Genomic DNA, 27053 nt, shown 5'->3' with positions numbered 1-27053 from the left:
ACAGTGGCCGGTGATTAAAAAAGTTAATGTAAAGCCCTGTATATAAATATAAAGGATTAAAATATTACAAAACATATTAATTTCTAGCCTACATGAGTTTAAAAACCACTGCCTTCATACTTTCTTCATCTTGGGAGGCTTTTTCAGTTCATTCAATTTGCTTTTGTATAATGTTATCATTATTAGCAGTATTATTTATTATATCCATATTTATATTTGTTTTATTAAAAACAAGCTTAGATATGTCCACCTGCAGGTTTTAGACCATATGGGGCACAGCATGTGTGTTAGGATATGGCTCAGGTTTTTGAGCACACTTCGTTATTATTGTTCATTTATTCGTTTGCTGGAAATTAGAACTGAATTTAGAAATAGTTTTGAAACAAATCTTTGCGCTTAACAAACAAAATTAATTATTTATAGGCTAACTGATGTCTGTGCGTAAAAGGTTTCCCTATCCACGAGAGTGAAAGTGAAAGTAGATCTTTTATCTCTCATTCTCTGTTTTTTACTTTTATCTCTAGATGCTCTGTTTAACTGTTTTCTTACTAATGAAATGCTCAGTTTTTACACTTACACTTACTTTACGTCATGTAAATAGCAAATGCGCTTATGGCGCGACGCAACTGGCTCTTAAAGGAAATGGGAGATGAGACACTGATTGGTTTAGTCTCAAAACACACCTATAAATCATTAAGAAAATAAACTCAGCCCTTTTAGACCATGCACCATGGAGCAAAGCGGATTTTCCCGTCCTCAAAATAGTAAAAATGCATTCTGACATGCCCTGAAAGCGTTTGCGCCCTGCATTTTGCGCTCTGCGCATGGACCGTCACAATAGAGCCCAATGTGTGGCATTTCAATTTGGAGAGATATTTGGTTTAGAAATTAAATGTAGAGTATATAGTAGGGGTGTCAAAATTAATTCTGTATCGGTTCAGTAATAATCATAACCGGTTATTATGTACTGACGTCATTTATCTCCTATGCGCTCTGTCGCGAGGGAGGTGAGCGCGAGTATTTACAACATTCAGTCAACTTAGGGCCGGCTCGTGGCATAGGCACCATAGGCATATGCTAAGGGCGCTGTACATCCAGGGGGGTGCCTGAAATGAGCGCGGTTCAGTTGGTTTTGTTTTCGATTTTCCTGACACACATTCAGTTATAGACGGCATTAACTCAAAAACCTCTTACCCTAAAAAGATCTAAAGTGTGTTTCCTACAAAAAGACAAAGCTGGTTATGTTTCACAGTTGTCTTTCTTTTTTTTCGCTCGACATTACGATCACTGCTCTGTTTAAGCTCTCGCAATATGTGTTTAGCCGGGAGAGCTCGCGCTGAGAGGAGCTCTCTGTAAGGGACCGTCGAAAAAGTGCTTTTTTTTTTTTTTTTTTTGCGTTTTTCTGCTCCGCTCAGCGCGAGCTCTCCCTGTTGCGAGGGCTTAAGTGTGTGTATGTGTGTGTGTGCTTGATTGGTGCTGTCTATGTTTGTGTATGTGTTTGAATGAGAGACAGTGTGGTGCTGTGCGTCTATGTGTTTATACAGACAGCTTGTTATAGCCTCCCCCCTAAAATATAACACTGTATATAGATAGCATCGTTAATGCACCGTGATGCACCGAGATATCGAATTGAACCGAATCGAAGGCATGATAATCGTAACCGAACCGAACCGTGGGACCAGTATAGGTTCACACCTCTAGCATATAGTACTAAGGTCATGGAAATCGAATATATACATAAGGTCTAATTTTCGAATAACATCTTTTCACAAAAGCTTTGTTAACTTCTGTCTTGTTTATATCTATCATTTGCTTCTATCAAGTTATATCATACACGAAAAGAAGCTTTGCTAATTTGTATAACTGAACTTTGATTATAAGCATAGTTTCTCATTCATTTGATGTGGAAAAAGCCAGCTAACATGCAGTGCAATTACTGAATCTACAGCTTTCATAGTGAAGTTTATTTATGCATAATTTATCAATTGAATGATACCTAACCTAAAGTTCTTACTTTAGTTATCTTCATCTTAAAGAATCCCCCCTTCCACCCCTACTCCTACTCCTTTTTCCTTGATAAGGCGGCACAGTAGCCCAGTGGTTAGCACTGTTGCCTCACAGCAAGAGTGTCAGTGGTCCAAGTCTCTAAAGCCTGGTTTATACTCGACGCGTCCGCTTGTTCGCTTGAGTGCGCGCGGCGAATGTGACGTCATCGCGGAGTTTGCGGAGGTTCACTTTGGGTGCACGCGGCATGATTTCGGCTGGCGGTGCGTCAGGCATTTTTTGAGACTCGAGCGAACAGTGCGCGTGGCGCCACAACTGATTTGAGTGGAATATGATACACTTTGAAGAGATTTTGTCTGAAACAGTACGACTGTACACACATCTAATGACCCGTGATCAGAGAGATAACCTAATAATTAATAATTCTTGGCTAGAAATAGCAAGGGAAAGCGTGGGAAAGGAGAAAGTTTTTGTTAAAAGGTTTGGAAAAACCTGAAGATTAAATTCATTAAAACCAAAAGAGGCCATGGCAAAAGTGGAGACCAGGTACACAATCACAGAATATGTTTTTCCACCATTTATATGTTTTACACTGATGTATTTTGTTTAATTTTGAATTTAAAACAGTTTAATAGTTACAAAACTAATGAAGTCACAGAAGTATTACTTTGATAACTGGGAAGGAATATTTAAACCTATCGGTTTACAATATACTGATGCCCTGTTTCTCTGGGCTTTATTGGTAATAATGATCTGTAATGTTGGACCATCATTGCGTTTTTAGCATAAGAAGACAGAAACTAGCCAGACAATAATGTGTAAATTGTGGAGCGGGCTAAATCAAAAAAAAAATCTCTATTTTTTATTAAGTGTGCTTTTTTTTGCGATAATAAAACATATATTTGTAGAGTAACTCATGTTCTGGTGTCATTAATTACAAATACAGAATATGTTTTTCCACCATTAACACTTATTTATATATTTGTGGAGGGGGCTAAATCTAAAAAAGAATCTTTTTCTAAAAAAATCTTTTCTTTTTTTGCTTCTATTCTTGCCATAATAAGATATATGTGTAAAGCAACTCATGTTCTCTTGTGATTAATATTATAGTAAACTTTAAATAGTAAAACTGGCCGAGATATGAACAAATGCAAGTGATTTGATAAAATAAATCTTAAATTGTTATAAAAAATACTTATAATCATTAAAATAATAAAAACAATACAAAATCAATAGATTAATAATATTGAACTATATTAGGTCCCACTTTATATTAAGTGTCCTTAACTACTATGTACTTACCTTAAAAAAATAAATACAATGTACTTACTGTGTTTATGATGTATTTGAGAACACTTGTGGAGCTCTGGAGTTGGGATAGAGGTTGGGTTATGGACAGGTTTGGTGGCATGGGTAGGTTTAAGGGTGGGTTAAGGTGTAAGGGATGGTCAACAGTGTATTTACAAATATAACTACAAAAGTTAATTACAGATGTAATTACATACATGTATTTAATCAAGCGTAAGTACACAGTAAATACATGTATTTACACAATAAGTATCCTGTGTAATCCTGTGTGGGTACATATTAGTTAAGGCCACTTAATATAAAGTGGGACCATATATTATGATATGACGTAGTTCCGGAAACTTTCTACTTCTCTGTTTATCCGTCTGACTTTACGGTGGGTTTCTTTTGACCGCCCCCTGTCATTTTAAAGAATATCACAACGGTGAACGCTGCGAGTATAAAAGCCTCGACCGTTTCGCGAGGTGCGCGCGCAGTCAGTGAAGGCGCGCTATGCGGCGCCAGGCACGAGTATAATTCCAGCTTAACAGGCGAGTCAACGTTTCTGTGCAGAGTTTACATGTTCTCCCCATGCTGGCCAGGGTTACACCTGGGTTCTCAGGTTTTTCTCCACAGTCCAAAAACATGCGACATTGGTGAATTGACCAAACCAAATTGCCAGGATAGATGAACTCGTAGGCCCCGTTTACACTAATACGTTTTAGTTTTAAATCTCATTAGTTTTGCTACGTTTATGCCTTCCGTCTACAATACCCCAGAGTTTTACAAGCCCTGAAAACTGAGCATTTTGAAAAGGCTGAAGAGGCCTGAAATTCAGACTTCACAAGTTTTATATGGAAAACAAACTCCCTAGGACAGTGGTTCTCAAACTTTTTTCACCAAGTACCACCTTAGAAAAAAATTGTCTCTCCAAGTACCACCTTATGACGCTATTTTTTAACCAGTATTAAAAAATAGCGTCGTAGGCCTAATTAAGCAGCTACAGGTGTGCACAGTTTAAAAATGATGCAAATTAATTCCTATTATTAAGAATATGTATTATTGTCAATCACTTTAAACATTTTTAATAGTCTGAACATTAACTGTGCTTGCAGATTAAAAAAAAAAAGTTTTAGTTAAAATGTGCTTTTAAAAGTTCATTAAAAATTACCAGTTCTTAAAAAGTAAAAAGAAAACTGCTGTACTTAAATCTCAAGTATTCATAGTAGCCTATTCATCAAAAGCTGGAGATGTTGCTTGGACCTTATGAATATAGGCTATATGTCATATTCCTACACTTTCAGACAAATCTTGAAAAATATGTTAAATGTACATATGACAGGGTTCATACAGGCACAGCCTAATGAAAATCAAGGAATTTTAAGCACTTTTTCCAGCACCTAATTTTTTTTCAAGACTGACATGTTATGTATTGAAGACCTGAAATGTATTCTCAGCAACCCATAAAACACTGCATACAAATAGATACAAATAAAAACCATTAATAATAATATGTATTAATCATATATTATTATTATAATAAACCTGCACTAAATGCTTGTGATATCTTTTTTGTACTCAAGTAAAATTACTATTACACTGCTAAAATAACACAAATTTTAGTAAATAATACTAATATTAGGTAAAAGTACTCTTTTAAAAAGTACTAGTTGGTTACTTTTGAAAAAAAAAAATCAGATTTATATTATGAAATCACGTTTTTTAAGTTTAAACCTGATTGAATGGTTTAATTGCTTAAATCCCAAAGCTACATGTATAGGAATTTGCACTAACAAAGGAAGTATGGTCAATTTTTCCTTTCATGACAATTAATATTTTTCAAAAGCACTGGTAAAACTACCACATAATCTTAAAGGCCATATAGACACTTTTTGCCCATTTTTAAACGATATTTTCAAGCTTTGAAAGGTTAAATTAAAGTATATGGTAAAAAGATTTAAATTTAGCCTTTTATTTACATTTGTTACACTATTTTTCTTTACAATATGGCAAATTTGTTTCTTAAATAGCTGTACATCACATGTAGATTTTATTTTACACTTGATTTTAATCTAAAATAGAAACTTTAAAAAAAATACAAGTACACTGTCAGTAAAAAAATAAAACAAATGGCTTCATTTTACTTGAGGTATTTAAAATGTGACAACAATACATTTATCAAAGCAGTGCTTTAAGAGTCTTATTGTTAATTTTGATAAATAAACAAGTACAGTAACAACGGATTGCTTTGACCTGTAATGCTTTAAGACAGATCAGAATACAGCTAAATGTATAAATCACACAAATACCTCATCCAGAAACATTTCCAGCATAATTCTTTTGTCGTAAAGAAACAAAAAAAAAATTCCACCTTTGCTAAAAGTAAGTTTCACTTTACAACACAGCCAAACAAGAAGACCATTAGCATTGTCATCGATCATGCATCAATCTAATTCTAAATACTTGATAACTTTGAATACTTTTGACTAAATTTAGTCAAGGAGCAAAGATAAATAATGTCTACTTTAATAGTGGAGAGATCGCGATTATATTCAATCTGAGCACACAGGCGATCATGAGAGGTCTTGCAGTTCATTTGAAAAAAGCATATTTAAAAGCTCGCATATCTGTTTTAGCGATTTGCGTACATGACTGCGCTGTCGTGTTAAAATAAAGCACTCGCCACATTTGCAGAAATGAGTAATTGCGCAATACCTCCATTCCCGCGCCGCCATTCAGAATGTATTTAGAGGAGTGACAGGTGAGAGGCGAGTCGACTGGCTGTCGGAGAGCGAAACCGAAACGTGTATGTAGATCATCAAAAAGGCAGGAAATATGTCCGCGGTTAAATTACTCTGCTAGACATCTCTATAGTGAAAACATCCGAGAAGCATTATTCCAACAAAACATTTGTTTTTAAGTTGTTTTTTCTGTCTCTGCAACACAGAAAGCCTTTGTCCCGCCCTTACGTTTCACGCAACTAGACAAGGTCGACTGTGATTGGCTACTTTTCATGTCAGTCAAATCACGCTTCAGAATCAATTCTTAAACTTCGGAAACTGATTTTCAGCAGCTTATGACACAATGCACTAAAATAAACATTCTAAGCACAGCGTTGTGATCGTACGCTTCACAAAACAGCCACTGCTGATCACATCGATGTTATATTACGCATTAAAGGATTAAAAGTGTTAATTGTTTCTTTCATTATTCAGCAGTTCCTCCGCGTACCACTTGGAGGAAGCCCGCGTACCACACAGTTTGAGAACCACTGCCCTAGGACACGTTGGGTATATCTTCAAAGAGAACAGTGTACTTTATAACGTCATTCACAACACCCTGGCTACACTGTTTCACTACCTTAACAATAGATTGAAAAAATTGATATAAGGGACTGCATATTTTCATTTTGATATTAACAATTTAACAGACACCAAAAATGTTAAGGCGTCGTCTAGCTACATATTTATATGACTGTCATCTTCACTGTATGCATATTTATAACAAAATTGAGCCTCTAACATTACTGCCTCCTTTCATTTTCTTCGGAAAATATGAAACACACCCCATCTCTTTTGTTGAATATCAGTTTCAATAATCAGTAACGGCTATTATAAAATTATAACGTACAATAAGTTTATACATTATAGGAAATAAATGCAAGCGATCTGTCAAATAACTCATGATATGCATTTTCAGCAGTGTAGTGTGGACAGAGATCTTTTCAGAAATGCTAAATGAAACGCCAGTGTGGACATGGTTCGTTTTCGTTTTAAAACGGCGTTTAAAAACTAAACCGTATTAGTGCAGTCCCTAATTTGTCATTAGGCATAATAAGCAGGGGAGTTCTCGAGACCTACCTAAGCTCAAACTCCTCTCTCACCCTGCAAACGGGAGGGAGCCCCGGCCTCGAGGATCTTATGAGCTCGTGGCTCTCTCCCAGCAAAGTGTGAACTCTTGAATTGTATTATATACATATCTCTTATCTCTTTGTTGTTTCTGGAATGAATATTTGCTCTAAATCTACCATAGAATCAGACATCAGCAAAACAAGAGATCAAAAATAGTACTTTGTAGATGCTGTGATATTAATTCAATCTTTAACTGATTAAATAGCACAAATTAATAATTCACCAACTTTGTGACGTAATTTACATTTACATTTACATTTAGTCATTTAGCAGACGCTTTTATCCAAAGCGACTTACAAATGAGGACAAGGAAGCAATTTACACAACCAAGAGCAACAATGAATAAGTACTAAAGGCAAGTTTCAGGTCTGTAAAGTCTAAGAAGGGAAGTGTTAGTAGTTTTTTTTTTTTTTTTTTTTTTTTTTTTGTACAATTAGTGTGATATTCAAAGAGGCAATTGCAGCTTAGGAAGTGAAGTGGAGACTAAATAGTTGAGTTTTTAGTCGTTTCTTGAAAATAGCGAGTGACTCTGCTGTTCTGATGCAGTTAGGGAGTTCATTCCACCAACTGGGCAGATTGAGCGTGAGCGTTCGCGAAAGTGATTTTTTCCCTCTTTGGGATGGAACCACGAGGCGACGTTCATTCACAGAACGCAAGTTTCTGGAGGGCACATAGATCTGCAGAAGTGAGTGCAGATAAGAAGGTGCTAGGCCAGAAGTCACTTTGTAGGCAAACATCAGAGTTTTGAATTTGATGCGAGCAGCAACTGGCAGCCAGTGCAAACGGACTAGCAGTGGAGTGACATGTGCTCGTTTAGGTTCATTGAAGACAACTCGTGCTGCTGCATTCTGGAGCAGTTGAAGAGGCTTGATAGAGTTAGCTGGAAGCCCAGCTAGTAGAGAGTTGCAGTAATCCAGTTTGGAGAGAACAAGAGCTTGAACAAGGAGTTGAGCTGCATGTTCAGATAAGAAGGGTCGGATCTTTCTGATGTTATAGAGTGCAAATCTGCACGATCGAGCAGTTCTAGAAATGTGGTCAGAGAAGTTTAGTTGGTCATCAATCGTTACTCCAAGGCTTTTCACCATTTTGGATGCAGTAATGGTTGCCCCATCCATCTGGATTGAAAAGTTATGGTGTAGAGTCGGGTTGGCAGAAACTACAAGCATTTCCGTTTTTGCGAGGTTCAGCTGAAGATGATGATCTTTCATCCAGTGTGAAATATCCAACAGGCAGGCTGAGATACGAGCTGGAACCGAGGGATCATCAGGATGAAAAGAGAGGTATAGCTGGGTGTCATCAGCATAGCAGTGGTAGGAGAATCCATGTCTCTGGATGACTGGTCCTAGAGATGATGTGTAGATGGAGAAGAGAAGTGGCCCAAGAACAGAGCCTTGAGGTACCCCAGTGTTTAGATGCTGTAGGTTGGACACCTCTCCCCTCCAAGACACCCTGAATGACCTGTCAGAGAGGTAAGATCTAAACCATTGTATAACAGTGCCCGCAACGCCCAGTGACTCAAGCGTAGATAGCAGGATCTGGTGGTTGACAGTGTCAAAAGCAGCTGACAAGTCCAGCAAAATGAGGACTGATGATTTAGAGTCTGCTTTAGCCAGTCTGAGATCCTCCACGACCGAGAGCAGGGCAGTCTCAGTTGAGTGGCCTTTCTTAAAGCCGGATTGCTTGTTGTCCATGAGATTGTTTTGAGTAAGAAAGTCCAGGACTTGATTGAACACTACTTTCTCCAGAATCTTGGCCATGAATGGAAGCAGGGATACTGGTCTGTAGTTTTCAAGTAGCGTATGGTCCAGGTTGGGTTTCTTTAGCAGTGGGGTTACCCTAGCCTGCTTAAATGTAGTGGGGAATAAACCAGAGTCAAGAGATGTGTTAATTATGTGAGTCAGTGTTGGTATGACTGCAGGAGAGATGGCTTGCAAGAGATGAGAGGGAATGGGATCGAGTGGACAGGTGGTTGCATGGCTAGATAGCACAAGTTTGGACACCTCAGACTCAGAGAGCTGAGAAAAAGAGGTGAGTGTGTGTGGTGTTGGTGTTGTATCTTGCGTGTTTGTTGTAGGTGCAGCAAATTGAGCACTGATTTTTGCAGTTTTGGTGCAGAAGAATGTAGCAAAGTCATCAGTAGTAAGTGTGGAGGATGCGGGTGGAGGAGGAGGATAGAGGAGGGAGGAAAATGTTTTAAAAAGTAGGCGAGGATTAGTGGCATTGTTGATTTTCAGACGGTAATACGTCTGCTTTGCAGAAGTAACCTCAGCTGAGAAAGAGGACAGAAGAGTTTGGTATGTTAAGAGGTGTGCAGGATTTTTAGTTTTCCGCCAAATTCTCTCTGCAGCCCGAAGTTTTGAGCGATGCTCACGGAGAGCATCCGAGAGCCAGGGTGCAGGAGGACTGGCACGGGCTGGCCTGGATGCAAGAGGACATAATCGGTCTAGACATGATGCTAGTGTGGAGCAGAGTGTATTAGTGGCACTGTTCGAATCAAGTGCAGTGAGTTTGCGAGATGGAGGAAGAGAGTCTGAAACAATGGTGGATAGTCTATTGGGTGAGAGAGATCGTAGGTTTCTGCGAAAGGTGACCAGTGTTGGAGTGTGTGGCGGCTCAGGAGTAATGTGGATGTTGAGAGACAGAAGGAAATGATCAGATATTTGTAGTGGAGTTACTATTGTTTGATCAGTGAAGCAGTGTCGTGTGTAAATAAGGTCTAGCTGATTACCCGATTTGTGGGTAGCAGAAGTAGGTGCTCTTTTTAGGTCAAAAGAGGCAAGCAGAGTCTGAAAGTCTGCAGCTTGCGGTTTGTCAACGTAAATGTTGAAGTCACCTAGCACCAATAAGGGAGTGGCAAAATTAGAAAAAGATGAGAGAAGAACATCCAGTTCATCTAGGAAGTGACCTAATTTACCTGGTGGGCGGTAGATGACAACCACATTTATGTAGAAGGGGTGGATAATGGTGACTGCATGGAATTCAAAGGAGCTGATTGTTGGCAGGGACGGTATCAGAGTAAATTTCCATTCTTTGGAAATTAGTAGTCCAGTCCCACCCCCTCTCCCTGTCTGACGAGGAGTGTGGGAAAAAGAGAAATTAGCAGAAAGAGTAGCATGTGTAGCAGTGTCCTCCGGCCTCAACCAGGTCTCAGTTAGAGCCATGAGATTATAGTCAGAATATGTAGCTATGGAGGTAATAAAATCAGCCTTGTTAACAGCTGATTGACAATTCCAGAGGCCCACGGAGAGAGAGAGTTGTGAAATAGTAGATACATGTATTGAACGAAGGTTGTGAGGATTACGCCTGCAGCGTACCTCCCGTGTTTTGCGAGTGTTAGTAACAATTTATGGCACTTAACTATGATCCAGCTTAACAATTAATACAACTTTGGCAAACTGTCATGACTAGACTGTTTATTTTTCCAGCAAAGTATCACGTTATTAGCAGTGAATTGAGGAACTGTGCAGGGAAAACACTCTTGACAGTCTGTCTTGCTCAAGGGTCCTTGTAAAAAACCTAAAAAACCTAAAAAAAAAAACATAAATCAATTCTAAAGGAGTATTTCAGGGAAAATGTACTTAAGCTGTGTTGACATTGCTGTGGTTTGCTGTCAGTTGCCACAGAAAAACTCCAATTGTCTCACAATAATGTGTTGATGATTAGGGTGCTGAAACAGGAATGAAAATTGTTGTTTTTAAATGGACCAATATAATTAAAGAGCCCATATTATACATGAAATAGGGTAATATCTTGATTGTAAGGGTCTCCAACAACAGTCGAATATGCATGCAAGGTCAAAAAACACTTTCATGGTCTTATAATCTGCATTTATTTTTACCTAATTATCCCAGCGACTCCTGTATGAATCGTCCAGTGATTCATTTGTTCCCAAACCCCTCCTTAGCGCGAAGCTAATCTGCGCTGATTGGACCAATGACAGTCTGTTGCAATTGGTTGACTGCCTTCAGTGAGAGAGTGAAATGCCAAACAGCTAATCAGCAATATAAAAGTAATCACAGTTCATACACGCTCGATAATGTAGGCGTGGATTTTAGCTGCCAGTGGGTCAATGTAAATACAGTCGATGGACTTGAAAATTCAGACGACTAACTATTTTATTGAGCAAAAACTCCAAAAACTGTCGAGGAGATCACATAGCTTGTCTCACTCTGCTCTTTTCACAGACACAAACACACACACACACACACACACACACACATTGCCCTTGTCCGCGCACACACACACACCTCCGGCCGACAACGCGCGCACACACACACACAAACACACACACATACCTCTGGATGACAGCGCACGCACACACACACTACCCTCGTCCACGGAGCTCCGTAAACAAAGCAGCACGCGTCGCGTTTTTAACGTGGCTTTGCACGCGATAAGAGAATATAGCCAGTTAACCTGATACAGTACACGCGGTTACAAGTAACAAATCACAACTAAATACATTTGCAAGCCAGAGTCAACGAGGCAACAACTTTAATCGCACGTACTTACATTTGAGAAATGGAAAAAGAAACCCATCCTGACGTCCATCAGTAAGTTACTCTTTACTGATCCTTCCTTTAACAAACGCAGATAAAGTATTCTTTGTAGCATGTAGTTTGCAGAAGTTTCCAGTAGTTTCCAACTGCTTGGTTATAATGCTGAGGTTTCATCTTTGGGTAGAGACTCGATATAATATTCATCTGCAGTATGACTTCAATCGACCGGCATGTTTGTGTGCGTGTGTTTGTGTGTGTGTGTGTGTGTCTGGGTTTCTGCGTCAGAGGGCGGGGCCTCAGGTTTGAAATCTCCCGGGTTTGCGCATGCACGTGAATAACTTGGTTTTGTTCGTACGTCATGGCGAAACACCTAATGACTCGGTATTAAGGCGACTCGTTTGAAGCACTATGAGTCGACTCTTTTATAGATGAATCAACCGTTTTAAACACTGTACTCTTACAGATTTAAGCCTTAGCTGGATACTTCACTTCACTTAGAGCTGTGTTACACACTACATGGAGGGGAATTTTCAAAAACCCATAATATGGGCTCTTTAAAAAAAGTCACGTCTCACATTCCGCTGTGGCAACCCCAGATTAATAAAAGGACTAAGCTGAAAAGAAAAAGAATGAATTAATGAACTTTGCTTTGAATGAGGGTTGAACTTTTGTGGTTGCTGTGGTCTGTCTTTTCTGAGGCTCTTAGGGTTTTCTGAGGGTCTTAGGGTTTTCTGAGGGTCTGAGGGTTTTGTTTTTAATGTGGTTCTTTAGGGTCTCTTGTTTTATGTTTTTTTTTTTTTTTTTTGAATTTGCTTTGCTTTGACTAAAGCTACTGTCACACTTCACTTTTCGTCCCATAGACTTTCATTTAAATTTATGCAAATGCGGCAGATGGGAAACGCAAGCTCGTGTGACAAGTTTCGCATGACGCTGCATTCCAAAGTTCAAACTTGGTAAACTCAGACCTGCAAAACTGCATCACATGATTGCATGGGACCCAAACATAGAAGATCCAAACATAATCTTTCTGTGCACACATTCAAATGTAGAGCAATCACTTGCTTTCTTTTATTCTGCCTGTTTTTGCACTGCTGGACTACAGAATTTTGCATGGTCGAACTCCATAGCAGCCAACACTCCTATTTTAAGTCTCCCGTACTTCACACCAATCTCCCCCCACCTTCCTGTTTTGTTGTTTCTTTCAAGAAACCCCTATAATTAGCATAGTCTAGTTTCGAAAAATCTTTTTTTTGTCCATGCTTGTCAAGTTGCCAGATCTTTTATGAAGCTCATCACCTCATACAATTAATGAAATATTTGAATCTTAATGCATTTTTACCTCAATCTGGCAACATAAACTACAACCCAGTTGCACTGTTGATTTGTGCACAGGTGGTAGATGGGGAATTTGAATGGCGGCAGTAGTTATGCCAGTAGTAGTAGACAAACATGTCCACTGCTTCAGAGATGCTGTTCTTTCTTTTGTGTTTCATAATGTTATATATTTGTGTTGTTTTTTTTTTTGTTTTTTTTGTTTTTGTTTCATTTTGCTTTGTGCTCTGCTTGGCTCTGGCTCGAATTATGTGTTTGTAGGTTTCTAGGGCTCGTGAGGGCCTATGTTTTGTTTTGTGCTTCATTTGGTTTTTTAATTTATTGTATTTATTATTTTGTTTTATTTTGCTTTGTTTTGAATGTGTTTTATAGCTGTGTGTGTTTGTAAGTTTCTAGTGTTTCAGAAGTCTTGTGTTTTGTTTGTCTTTCATTTTGTTATTTGTTTTGTTGTATATTTGTGTAAACACACGTCCCCTTCTTATGCCCCATATGGTAATGCATAGGTCTGCAAATCCCGACAGGTGCACAAATCTAAACTTGGTTTAATTAAAGCAAATATAAAATATGCTTATAATAAATACTACTACCACTACTAATAATAACATTATACAAATGCAAGTTGTCATGAATAAACTGAAAAAAAAGCCCCCCGAGGCGAAGAAGGCATGGAGGCAGTGGTTTTATATATAAGTAGAAAATAATAATTTTTGTAACTTTTTAATCCTTTTATTTTTCATGTATAAAGATATTTGTGTATTGCTGTACATTCTGTGTGTATTAAGCAATGTTTAAGCGTTTGGACATGCATATGGGCATAACTAACGCGCTCTGCACGATATAGACCTGTATGTTTGTAGGTTTCTGTTACTCAGTTTTTCTAGTTTCATTTAGTATTTTTTATTTTATTTTATTTACTTTATTTTGTTTTGTGTTTGATTTTTTCTGCATGGCTCAGGGTTATAACTGTGTGTGCTTGTAGGGTTATAATGCTCCTGAAGGTCCATGTTTGTATTTCACTTGTTTATTTTTTGTTTGTTTTGTTTTTATTTATTTATTTTTTAATTTATAACTGTGTTTGTGGGTTTAGTTTTTTAGAAAAGCGTTTTGTGTTTCATTTTGTTTCATTGTATATTTGTTTTTTGCTTTGCTATGGCTGTGTGTGTGCTTGTAGGGTTATACAGCTCCTGAAGGCCTATGTTTTGTATTTAATTTGTTTTGTTTGTTTGTTTGTTTTGTTTTTATTTATTTTTAAGTTTTATAGCTGTGTTTGTAGGTTTAGTGTTTCAGAAAAGTGTTTTGTGTTTCATTTTGTTTTGTTGTATATTTGTGTTTTGCTTTGCTCTGGCTCTGTATGTGTTTGTATGTTTTTAATGCTCCTGGGGGCCTATATTTTGTTTTTTGCTTCATTTAGTTTTTTTGTTTTGTTTTGTTTTACTTTGCTTTGACTGAGTTTTAAATCTGTGTGTGTTTGCAGGTTGCTAGTGTCCCTGAAGGTCCAGCACTGGAGCTCATGGAGCAGGACTCTAAAGACTCTGCACAGAGCAGCACCACATCCACCTCCACTACTGAAACAGCCAGTCAACCTGAATACAAGGTAAAGACATCACAAAACATCAATCCGGTCATGCCCCGCGTCTTTTTATGCTCATAGACAAACAACCTCTGAGTGCCTATATTTGTCCACCTGCATTAGATATGTAACAGTAACCTCAAAGAGTGGCTCTGTTTGAATGTGAAGATAACAGTCTTTGTGCTTGCGGTGTATCCTCTCCTTTGCGTGCCACTAAGCCAGGCAGCTGCATGTATAGAGAGCACTGATGACCGGGACAAAGACACTGAATGAGAGTTTGTGGGTTTGTAGTGTTGACCACATTCTCATAAACACCCACAAACACTTGCACAGGTGAGGAAACAACAGCGCTGTTGAAATAGCCCTGATTGATTGAGAGTCGTGCTCAGACAAGCTCAGTGTCAGAGGTTTCGCTTGTGTCTCGGTCAAGGCTCATTCCAGCTCTCTGAATGATACACAGAAGTTGATTGTTTTTCTTTGAATAGCTGGATCAAAGAAATCCGTGCGGAGGTAATGTTAATGTGCGTCTTATTTAACATGATTAATTCTCCCCAAACTGAAGATGCACTAGTCGAAGCCTGTGGGATCGGTTGTTTCCTTGAAATACAGAGGAAGGTATTTAGGAGTTATGTTGAAGCTAAATGGGAGCATGAAGGAAATACACCATAGAAGGACTCAATAATGCCCACAAATATAATCCCTATTCACCCTATTTACGTGAATCTGCAGAAATAACTAAAGTTTTGCAATAGGCCAGTAATTGACTATGTCACTTCACTTTAAACCTGTACACATACTTTACATAGACTTCACAAAGAGTACGAATTACAGGGGTGGTTTGGGGTGGGGGATGGAAAATAGTTTGCATTGATCTTACTTAGGGATGCTCATAATAACCGATTCACCATTAACCGAAAGGGTGCGTTTTAACAGATTGATAGTATCAGTTAAAAGATATATATATATATATATATATATATATATATATATATATATATATATATATATATATATATATATATATATATATATATATGTATGTATGTATGTATGTATGTATGTATGTATGTATGTATGTATGTATGTATGTATGTATGTATATAAATATAAATATATATATATATATATATATATATATATATATATATATATAATTTTATTTTTTATTTTTTTTAAATGGGCTGCATAAATGTGCAACTCATATTTGTTATTGTCAGTATCATTGTCTGTAATGTGAAGTCACGCTGGACAAAAGGAGTGCAGAGCCAAACAAAAGTTGATTAAGAATAGTCAGGCGAGCAACGATCAAGACAGGGGTAAACAGATGTATACAGGCAATCCAGTGTCGTGGTCAGTAAATAGGCACATGGTCAAAAGGCAGGCAGCAGAACAACATAAATAAACAAACAAACAAGGCAAAAAATAACACATCGTAATGTTCACAATTCAGTTTAACAAAGACTCAGCAAAGACTGTGTGTTTGTGTGCTGTATAAATAGTCCAACTAATCAGTCTTTGAGCTGCTACAGCTGTGTGAGTGTTCTCAAATGGGATCAGGAACTGGTGTGTGTGTGTGTGTGGTTCATGACTGAAACTTAGACTGGAAATTAGTTTTAGAAATGGCAGATTTATAGTGATCTGTGTGTATACCAGCGATCTGCACAGGCTAGATTGCTGGTGATCATGACATTGTGTTAAATCACACACATCGCACGCACATGAACCGTGAGTGATATAGGAAATAAAATCACACAAGCTCGAAGGTAAAACCAGACGCTCAAGACATAATCTTTAAACTAACTAGACCTCTATTAAAATGTTGACAGAGGTTTGTGATATAAGAATTACAGTGGAACATTGATCAAATGCTTATTTTCTGTGGAGCGACCGATTTGAGGTAGCCTGCTTTTTTATTTGAACATATGACTTGGTGTGTCCCAGCCTATAAAGTGTTCACAAAGCACTTTTCTTGCAAGCCAGGTGTTTGTTCCTACATTTACTCTAAAAGTAAAGTAAAATCAGACTCATGGTGTGTATAATAGACAACTATGTTCGCTAAACATGAAAGTTAAACAGTAAAACAATGGTTACTGTAGGTCAGAATCCACTATTTATCCCTCATGAGACTGAAAGTTGTAATCTTTTTAATTTACTATTTTCATTAAAATTTTTATTTGAAATAAATATAATGAATTATAAATAAATATAAAATGAATTTGGTTCTCTAAAGCATGTGATCTGTATTATACAAACTTCTGGAAGAACAAAGCTGAACCACCAATAGTCAATGTATAATTCACAAACTGACTTCACACCCTTATTGTTTTGGTTGCCAGGTAAAGTATGCCTATATGTGTAAAACATGAGTTTTTAACTAGTTAAACTGGATGTGATGGACATGAAACTGATAAAAAATTTTCCAGTGTGTAGAATTGCATCTTATTTGCGCATCTTTCTTCTCAGGATAATAAGGGCTTTGGTATTGGAGAGTTGGTCTGGGGCAAGATAAAGGGCTTCTCGTGGTGGCCAGGGATGGTGGTGACCTGGAGAGCAACTGGGAGGAGGCAGGCCTCCCACGGCATGCGTTGGCTACAGTGGTTTGGTGATGGGAAATTCTCAGAGGTAACTAAAATACAATGCCTGCAGTACTATTACTAAGACGATTAGTGGTAAAATTTCAGTAGCACAGCAAAAAAATAAAAGCGCTTGAACATACTTAAAAAAAACTTTAAATATTTATGTAAATATTAATCATTTATTAAGACATTTCTGATTTAATGTGATAGTTCACCCACCCAGCAAAATAATCTGTCAAAATGAAAAACAAGAGTGTTTAGCCTACCTCATTGGCAGATTATTTAGCTTGTTTTAGGGAAAACCGACTTCATTTTGGCACATAAATTCTTAAAACTAGACAATATTTTTTTGCTCGTCTAGAGGATGCTTCTTGATTAAAGAATCTTTAGATATTTTGACTACAAACAAGACAAAAAATCTGAGTAAGAAAAGGTTTTTTGCAGCGAGTAGAGGCTGCTCTATTATCACTGGAAATCCTACCCATTAAAAACTTAATTGCTTATAGTTTTTGTATTATCCTAGAAAATTTGCCAATCCAAAGACAATAAAACTAAGATTTTATTACTAATTTTATTGCTAATTGTATTACAAGTGGACTGATCATATAAGGAGTAATTGATGATAAAAATAATTGCTCAAGGAATGTTCATCAGCCAATCAGAATCACGCATACAGCAGCAGTAGTGTAAGCTTAAATAAACAACGGAAGACCTTGGTGAAACACTTGAATGGCAAATAGATTTTGTTATACTAATGCAGTTGAAAAACTGGTATTGTTGCATTGTTTTATTGATGTTTTGATTTGTTCCTTCCTTGTGAAGTGCTGGTACCTTTGACATTACTAGATTGAAACTAATATCTGTTATTATATGCACTGTAGAACAAAACATTTGGCAGAACTAAAGAAAATGTGTGTGAGGTAATTGTTGAAGACAAAATTATTAGAACTCCTGTGGAATCTTCTCAGATATTTCCTAAGTGATGATTAACAGAGCAGGGATTTATATATATATATATATATATATATATATATATATATATATATATATATATATATTTCATAAAAAAATGTAAAAAGTGCTCAACATTTTTTAGAAAATTTTCTAAAATTTTCAATTGGCAAACCACTGTTGTTTAATGACAGGCCCAATTATCTTGCCTAGTTAAACTAATTTACCCAGTCTAGCTTTTAAATTCCATTGTAAGCTGAATTAAGCTGCGATCGTACCAGAGTTTGAGCTTGTGAAATTCTGTAGCACGGCGCTGCGAAAAGAGGCAGGATTAAACAAGATGATTAGACATTTAAAAAGGTGAGTGATTGGTCCATATTTTAAATTTCTATCTATAGAGGTCATGTTTGGATCCTCGATTGGTCTCACGCAGTCAACTGATGCGAATTCGCAGGTCAGAGTTCACCAAGCTTGAACTTTGCAATGATGCGAACTGCGAAACTTTTGCACAACCTTACGTTTTCGGTCTGGCCCATTCATGTGCATATGAATGAAAGTCCTTGGGGCAAAAAGTCCAGTGTGACCGCAGCTTTACTAGTAATAAGAACACGTAAAATGTTATGTTTTGTCATCACGGCAAAGAAAAAAGTGTTTTATTAGTGTAATGTTTAAAAATGTTTTTTCTCTGTTAATCAGCACTTTGAAAATATTTGAAAAAGAATTCAAATTTGCAATGGTTTTAACTTCAGACTATAGAAATAGAAACACCCAATATTTCTTAAACATGGTGTGTTTTGAGTTGTTTTACCGTGAACCTTGTTTACGTTTTGACCCTGCTGCCATGTGTTCCATGCAGGTGTCTGCTGACAAACTCGACTCTATCACAGCCTTCCCAAAATTTTTCAACCAGTCATCCTACACCAAGCTGGCCTCCTACCGTCGAGCGATCTTCCAGGCCCTTGAGGTGAGAGCCGAGACCACTGTGTTATGGCACTTTCATCCAACACATGCTTACCCAATTAGCCAAAAAACATATCAAATTACAACACCATTAAGTAATTTAATACAAAACATGTATACCAATATGCACCTGCTCTTCGCAAATCTGGGAGCATGAAGTGTGATTGTGGTTTTGAAGTGCGTATGTGTTTGTGTGTGAGTTTGTGGGTGACTGGGCAAACACTCATCTGGAATTCCCCTGAGCTTCCTTAATTATCTCTCTGTGAATCGTAGCTCCTAACAAACTCAACAAAAGCATCCAAGTTCAGACACGCACCAGAAGGACAGGACTGGTTGTTCTTTACTTTCTCCCTTCTTCATTCTCTGTTGATATCCCCCCCCCCCTCTCTCTCTCTATACAGCATGATTAATATCTGCGATTTGTCTCCATTACCACTGAGAGGATAAACTTACTGATTGTGTGTTATTTTAGATACAGTACATAGTTGGCTTTGTTCCATCTGAGACATTTGTTTCATAAATGGTTTCTGTTTTCTTAAAGTTACTCTGACGGACTGTTCTCGTGCTTCCTGTGTGTCCTCAGGTGGCTAGTTTACGTGCAGAGAAGACTTTTCCTCCATCTGAGGCAGACAGTCTTGAAGAACAGGTAAAGCCCATGCTCGACTGGGCTCACGGTGGCTTCCTGCCCAAGGGTCAGGAGGGTCTTAAACCCAAAGAGAATGCAGGTAAGAACATGTGGCAGTGACAGCATCTCAGATCACACACCCTGGGCCTCATGTATCAATGCTGCGTACGCACTAAAACTTTGCGTTGGCCAGGTTTCACGTTCACATTTGGATTTACTTACAATGAAATTAACGTGACAATGTGCGCTGGTCCACGCCAACTTTATGCCTGGCGTACTTGCATTTCTTGTGTGTGTTTGTTTTATTTCCATTGGCAACTCCTAGAGGTAATTATGTGTAGTTGCACACTACAAAGTATCTTTGAGCCGTGCAATAGCAGCTGTATGAGACGGGATCATCCGCATGTGTAGCAGGTATATAAGTTTTCCATACCATGCAGTTGACCAGCCAAACATTAAAGCACAACTTGCAGCGATCGCCGGTTTTCCCAATGTAATCGGAGCGATCGACTGCACGCACATTGCTATAAAGGCGCCATCTAAAGATGAATTTGCATACATGAATCAGAAACATTTCCATTCAATAAATGTGCAAATAAACTATGATGCTCAAATGCGCTTAACATAATACACACACTTATTAATGATTCCTACTTGTCTTCCTCGTGTTGAAGAGTAGGTAAAATCTGATATGTAGTTGGGGAAAAGGAAGAATGAGTTTGGACGCTGGATTTAAACCGGTTTCAGGAATGACATTGTCAAACGGGGGGAAATCATTCAACTAGTTCATTCCAACGACAAATTTGCAAATAACACCGTTTTTCTCTGGTCTACCTCCGATAGAGCACCTCCAAATCACATTCTGTTCAAAGTTTCTCGTCTTGTTTGCTTTTGTCATTGCTTTTTCGTTTGATTTTGCCAAAGTAGAATCATTAGCATATTCATACAGGGGAGGAGGCAGGGAAGGGTGCATGTGCGCTCAGTTTTACGTTAATTCGGATGTACAAAGAGAATATGCGTGGGATTCGGCATACGCAGTGTTGTATACATCTGATTTTTTTACTGCGTACACACATTTACAACTTTGTCCGTACACAATGTTTTAGTATGATTTCAACGCAAGTCTTCGTACATGAGGCCCCTGCTCCTTGCACTTCTGAAATAATGGCATTAGTGGAGTCTCAGTGACAATTAACAGATAACAGATATATAAAAACAAACATCTATGAAATAATTCTACTCCAAAAAAGCAATAAACTATATGTATTATAGCATAACTTTGGATAAGGTTAAGTAAAGGTAATATTCAGGTTGTCAACTTTTTATTGAAGTGAAGTGTATAAAGAACAGTTCACAGAAACAAGCAGCTTCTCATTTCGTCAGATTAGTAGATTAACAGAACAACTTGAACACAAGCAGAATGTTAGATTTTGCTGTATTTGGCTTAACCGTTCTTGGGTGGCTCGCCAATGTATTAGATTACTCTAATACATAAAATAAGTAAGCTGACCAAAGTTCTTACGGAGAGAAGACTTTATTGAAGACAATCAATAGTGCAGTTCCTCAGCAGTGATGTTAACCCGTCGGTCTTCAAGTAACTTAACTCAAAGTACTGTCTGTGAGACAGTACTTTATATTAGCATCAAACAAACCATTCTGTTTACGAGGCTCAGCAGGACCCTCTTCAGATGTTTCAGCTGTTGTTTTGCTAATACCCATTGAGATTGTAAAAGGGTCATTTAGTTCACACCTATCAGTTTGTGGGGGTCGAGGCACAGGTCACCCCATCATATCACATCAGAGTTTAATCAATGTAAATGCAACTGAACTAAAATGCACATAATCTTTCAATCCCTCCTCTGATCATATTTGATCATAAAACAAGTTAATCATGTATACAGCAATCTGCAATACAGGCTATATAACTTAAAGTGACAGAATAAGAAGTCATGGTGAAGCTTGCATTTCCTCAAATGCCAGAGTCCATTTCTATTTGAAGTTGTGATGTTGTGGAAGTAGCGGATGTGGTTGTGTTCTGTGGATGTTCAGGTTTGTTCATCTAGGTGTCTAGTGTTGTGTGTCTCTGGTCATCCTCTGGAACACCTGCAATCACACAAAAGGGAAAAGGGAAACGTATCTTGCCCAGAAAAAGATTTCAGAGAAATTGTCAAACTGCCTATAGAAACTATAGAAACTGTCCCTATTTAATATTGACAGGACACTACAGTGTTTATCAGTGGTGGTTTATGTCTTCATCCTCAGGCGACAAGCTAGAGCCTAAAAACTCTAGTCCCGCCATATCTGGACTCTGAAAAACACTACTGTCATCTATCCCTCGTCTCTAGGCAAACTCACGTTGATCCATTCATCAAGTCCCTGAACTTTATTTATTGAATCAGATACTAAAACCTTCTCATGTGAGCTCTCACACCTAGATTTTAATGGTAATATCTGAGGTTGTTGCATCTTTACCCATTTTCTGGGCTCTAAACTATGGCCCCTCTTCAGAGGTGACAAAACTTGATTAATGTCCTTATGTACGGCCAGGCTGCGTCTTGCCTTATTTTGGACAAGGCTGTCAGATGTCAGGTTTTCAGTGGACATGGGCTGGCTTGGGGCATGTTCAAAAGGGCATAGTCTGTTTCCATCCATACTGCATTGGTTGCCATCACGCAGTTCTTTTGCATCGTCCATCAGCATTTCTTTTGTTGAGTTTTCATTTGCAGTCTGCTTTCTGTCTAAGACTGATCGGTGGTCTTGCTGAAGCTGTCTTAATGCCGCTGTATGTTCACCTCTCTCCTTTACGGCTTGTTTGGCAACACCATCTACTAGGACATCAAACTTGTCTTCATCTGTTGAGACTTCTGTGTCAGCTTTTATATTACTGTTTGCATACACATTCAGTTCATCAGCTTCTGGAAAAGACGTCACTAGCTGGTGCTGCAGAGAGAGGTTCTTCAGTTTCCTTGTGGCTGTACAGCATTTAGCAGAGTCTGTTTTTGTTGTATTGTTAGCTGCTGAAACTGCTTGAACAGGTGGTCATCATCCTTGCTTTGATGTTTTAAACTGAGCTTGCACTCACGGGCCCAGTGTCCTTCTTCATTGCAATTTCTGCATCTTCCTTTAGTTCGTAGTTTTGAGTATCCCATATACTCACGTTCTTTTTGCTCATCCTCAATTCTTCTGTTCTTGTAAAACAAACTTTCCGATTGCAAAGATCTGAGTCTGACATCTTGTGCTCTCTCCAGTTTAGCTGACCATTCAACAATCTGGATGAAAGTTGTTACAGTGCTGTCCCAGTCATCATACCTGATTTTAAGATCTTTAGAAATCTCAGGATTGAGTCCATTGACAAATGCTGTTTTCAGGGGAATTCCAGTGTCTTTGTCAAGATCTTCACTTGTATTCAGACCAGAATGTTCCGTCCATATTTGTCTGAAGCGTTCTTCAAACTCTGCAACACTTTCTCCAGTTTTCTGCATGCATGAGGTAATTCTTGCCCAATTGACCTCTGCAGGTTTCAGTTCAAACAAGAAGTTTTTTATGGCTTCCCATCCATCCTCTATGTTTTCTTGTGATTCACCAATCCTTCTTTCAACACTTTCTGTGAGTCTCTTTTGGTCACTGTCTCTTAGGCCCCGTTTACACTAGTAAGTTTTAGTTTTAAAACGGCGTTTTAGAATGAAAACGATCCGCGTCCACACTCGCGTTTTACCCAGCGTTTCTGAACTGCTCTCCGTCCACACCAAAACGCTGAAAACGCACATCACGTGACCACACAGACGCTCTCGGGCAAGCGCTGCAGCCCATCTACCCAGATGAGAGCTCTGCTGGTCGGACTTCTCATCAAGCATCTCCCGCTGGATCTAATCTCACTATATTTATTAAACGGGATATTTCATTCATCTTGTTGTCTTTATCTAACGACATATTCCCTGACTTTGGGCATTGGAATCTATTACTTGTTCTCAGGTAACGTGTTTTGGCTGAGCGCAAAGATAAGTTAATGATTAATGAAACCACGTACATTCTGTATATTTACTTATCGCTTGCCTTTATTTCCTATAATGTATAAACTTATTGTATGTTATACTTTTAAAATGGCCATTATCGATTCTTAAAACTGATACTCAGCTAAAGAGAGGGTATGTTTTGTATTTTCACTGAAATTGAAAGGAGGCAGTTGTTATCGGCTCCGTTTTGTTATAAATATCCAGACAGTGAAGATGACGCTCATATATGCAGCACGGCGCCTCAACATGTCTGCTGTCTAAGTTGCTAATATTAAAATGAAAATAGGCAGTTCCTTAAATCATGTTTACATTTTATTGTTGAGAAAGTGAAACAACGAAGCCAAGGTGATGTGAATGAAGTTATAAAGTACATTGTTCCCTTTGAAGATTTACCCGTGTCCTCGGTATAGTCTGCTTTTCCATATCAAACTGAGAAGAAGAGACTGCAGCCTTGATCAAACTTGCGAAGTCTGAACTTACACGGAGAAGATTCAGGACTGAACTGTGTGTTAGGCTACTTAATATTCAGGAAAAGCCCCAATCAGAGAGGCGAACGTCTGCAGCCCCGCCTCCGTTTTCAGATGTCTCCGTTTTCCATCATCCACACTGAGACGGAGCAGCAGCGTATTAGAATGAAAACGGCCTCTCCAGCGTTTTCGAAACGCTCCGTTTTCGGCGCTCGAGAACTCCGGCGTAGTGTGGACGGTTGGCGTAACCGTAGCAAAACTTATGCGTTTTCAAACTAAAACGCATTAGTGTAAACGGGGCCTTAGGGTGACATTAAGAATCATCACACCGTCTAGTGGATGTAAAATGTAGATTTTCTGCAGTCGTTGAAGAAACTGCCAAACCTTTCGTGGTTGTTTGTATACATCTGGCAGCTCTTTTGACCATTTGTCAACTTGCTCTGGAGTAGCTGGATGGTATGTCCTGTATGGAACATACTTCTTTACCACTTTTGTCACAGTGCGAGTTCGTCTCTCTCCATTGTCTTCATAGCCCTCCTCATTGTCAATTTCAACGTTAGTCCTTCTGTGTTTGACAATCACAGGAGCTAATCTAATCTTTGAGTTCACTGGGTCATGAACACAGGTGTTGATGGAAAGATCAGCCTCACTGTCAACAAAGCTGCTTGAAGATCTTGATTCCAGCTGTTTAGAGATCAAAGTCAATAGTTTGTTGTTTTCCTTTTCCAGTCTTTCTTTATCCTTCTTTAAGTTTTGCAATTGTTCAGCCAGTGCTCGAACTTTAGCTTTCTCCGCTTTGTTCTCACGTTCCAATCTGTCAATCTCACACTTATGCTCATGTTGAAGAATTTGCTTAACCAAAATCACAGACAATCCATCCTTCTTGGTGGTTGTGCATAAGCGCTGTGTCTTTCCATAAGCCCTTTTAATGTCCGGCAATGCCCATAATCCACTCTGTGAGTGCTTGATGCTGTGCTTCTTGCATACATCATCACGACACTTCCTCAGTCCCAGCCTTTTGTCCAAATATTTATTCAGATTTTCCAACATCTGATCAATGGTAACACATGGAGGTTCTGTTCCATGCTTTTCTGTTGTTGTTCTCAGGGTAGCTCCATTAGCATAGTTTCTTGCAGACTCAGCCATGGGAAGTACAGGACAGTGCCCTCAGAGGTGTGAAACAGAACAAAAGGTGTTAGAGCTATCAAAGGTGCTTATTCCAATTTAAATTCACAGCAGTCTGTTAAACCATTACAAATACATAGACAGATTCAACATTTGTTTCAAAGCTAAAATAGTGGCTATTAAATTAGCACTTTCGTTCTTTCAGTCCCAAATCTTATTTGGCTTCTAACAATCTTTGAACAAATGTATTAAACTATTACTTTTACAATCTCTACAATCCCAACAGAGAATGTGTCAAGCTTTGCTTCTGCATTCTTAGTGATTTGACCAGAATTATTTTTTCACAGTTTCTACAATCTTCAAAGCAAGAATCAAGCCTAAAATTGTCTGAAAGCTTCTGTCTAATAACAATTCTTTCTGAGCATTATCTTAGAAGGCTAAGTAACTTTCTTTAGGATTTGTCCCTAATACAATGTACTTAAATCTTACTGTATCCTTAAACCTAAGGCAAACAGCTTACAGTTTCATGCCATCATATTTTAACACAGTTAGAATTTTCAAAATTCCAATACTGGCTACTGAATTAGCCCACAGTCAAGAATTCCTAATTCTCGCAGCAATATCAGTCGCAAACTATTTATGTTTGCTTTATATGGCTCATAACCATCTTTGGAAAAATAAGCTAAACTGTTATTTTTCAATCTCTACAATCACAGCTGAGAATGGACCAAGCTCTGCTTCTGCATAATCTTAGTGATTGGACCAGAATGATTATTTAACAGTTCATGCAAACTCTAGAAAACGAACCAAACCTACAATGTTTTAAGATTTCTATCACAGAAGGCTCTGTTACCTTCAAAATTAAAATAGTGGCTACTGAATTAGCACCCAGTCAAAAATTCCTAATTCTTGCAGCAACATCAGTCCCAAACTATTTTACGGCTCCTACAGTCCCCTGGGGAAATGGACCAAATTATTTTCAACAATTCCTACAATCTCCATGAGAAAGGACCAAATTGTTTAAATAATTCCTACAAGTACCCTGAGAATGGACTAAGCCTAAAATTTCCACTGCTCTTTCAAAATCTTTTGATAAATGGACCAAATTGTTTCTTTAACAATTTCTGCAAATATCGAGAAAAAGCCTGAAATTTCAGCAATACTATCACTGTAGTTTATTACTGCACTACATATACAGGTCGATCTGCTTACTTTAATGGTTACTTATAAAAGTTGTTTCTTTTAAGGGTTCTTTAAGAGAGCTGATAAGTTTCACTCACCAAACTAGGATCTTTGAGATGAGATCCAGTTGATTAAAATAAAGTGTGTCCACAGATACAATATGTAGATCCAGGACTCGTCCACAAACAAAATCCGTTTATCTTCAGCTTTAACTGTAGATTCTCCAAGATTCTTCAGTTCATTTCTTGTTGCAGTTGATGAGTTTTCCTCTTTTCAGTCTCTCCTGGCTGGCTTCGCCAAATTGTTAGATTTTGCTGTATTTGGCTTAACCGTTCTTGGGTGGCTCGCCAATGTATTAGATTACTCTAATACATAAAATAAGTAAGCTGACCAAAGTTCTTACAGAGAGAAGACTTTATTGAAGACAATCAATAGTGCAGTTCCTCAGCAGTGATGTTAACCCGTCGGTCTTCAAGTAACTTAACTCAAAGTACTGTCTGTGAGACAGTACTTTATATTAGCATCAAACAAACCATTCTGTTTACGAGGCT

The 27053-nt window shown here is 38.2% G+C and overlaps 2 protein-coding genes across 9 annotated transcripts in view; one reads left to right on the top strand and one right to left on the bottom strand.

Annotated features, from left to right (window-relative positions):
• Positions 1-27053, top strand: part of dnmt3bb.1 (DNA (cytosine-5-)-methyltransferase 3 beta, duplicate b.1) — a 90440-nt gene that overhangs the window by 31846 nt on the left and 31541 nt on the right. For all 8 annotated transcript variants that reach the window (XM_073938008.1, XM_073938004.1, XM_073938007.1 and 5 more), the window contains 4 exon segments: positions 14508-14627; positions 17067-17225; positions 18987-19094; positions 19674-19815. In XM_073938008.1, coding sequence (XP_073794109.1) covers positions 14508-14627; positions 17067-17225; positions 18987-19094; positions 19674-19815 — 529 coding nt within the window.
• Positions 21234-26989, bottom strand: LOC141380470 (uncharacterized). The gene is made up of 2 exons (XM_073938759.1): positions 24502-26989; positions 21234-23350 (listed from the first exon to the last, which is right to left on the bottom strand). The coding sequence occupies exons 1-2, from the start codon at positions 25339-25341 to the stop codon at positions 22673-22675; spliced, it is 1518 nt and encodes a 505-aa protein (XP_073794860.1). The 5' UTR covers positions 25342-26989; the 3' UTR covers positions 21234-22672.

The sequence above is a fragment of the Danio rerio genome, chromosome 23 (assembly GCF_049306965.1).
Source record: "Danio rerio strain Tuebingen ecotype United States chromosome 23, GRCz12tu, whole genome shotgun sequence".
In the NCBI taxonomy this organism is placed as follows: Eukaryota; Metazoa; Chordata; class Actinopteri; order Cypriniformes; family Danionidae; genus Danio; species Danio rerio.
Note: the sequence above shows the minus strand (reverse complement) of the source record. Positions and strands in the feature narration are given on the sequence as shown.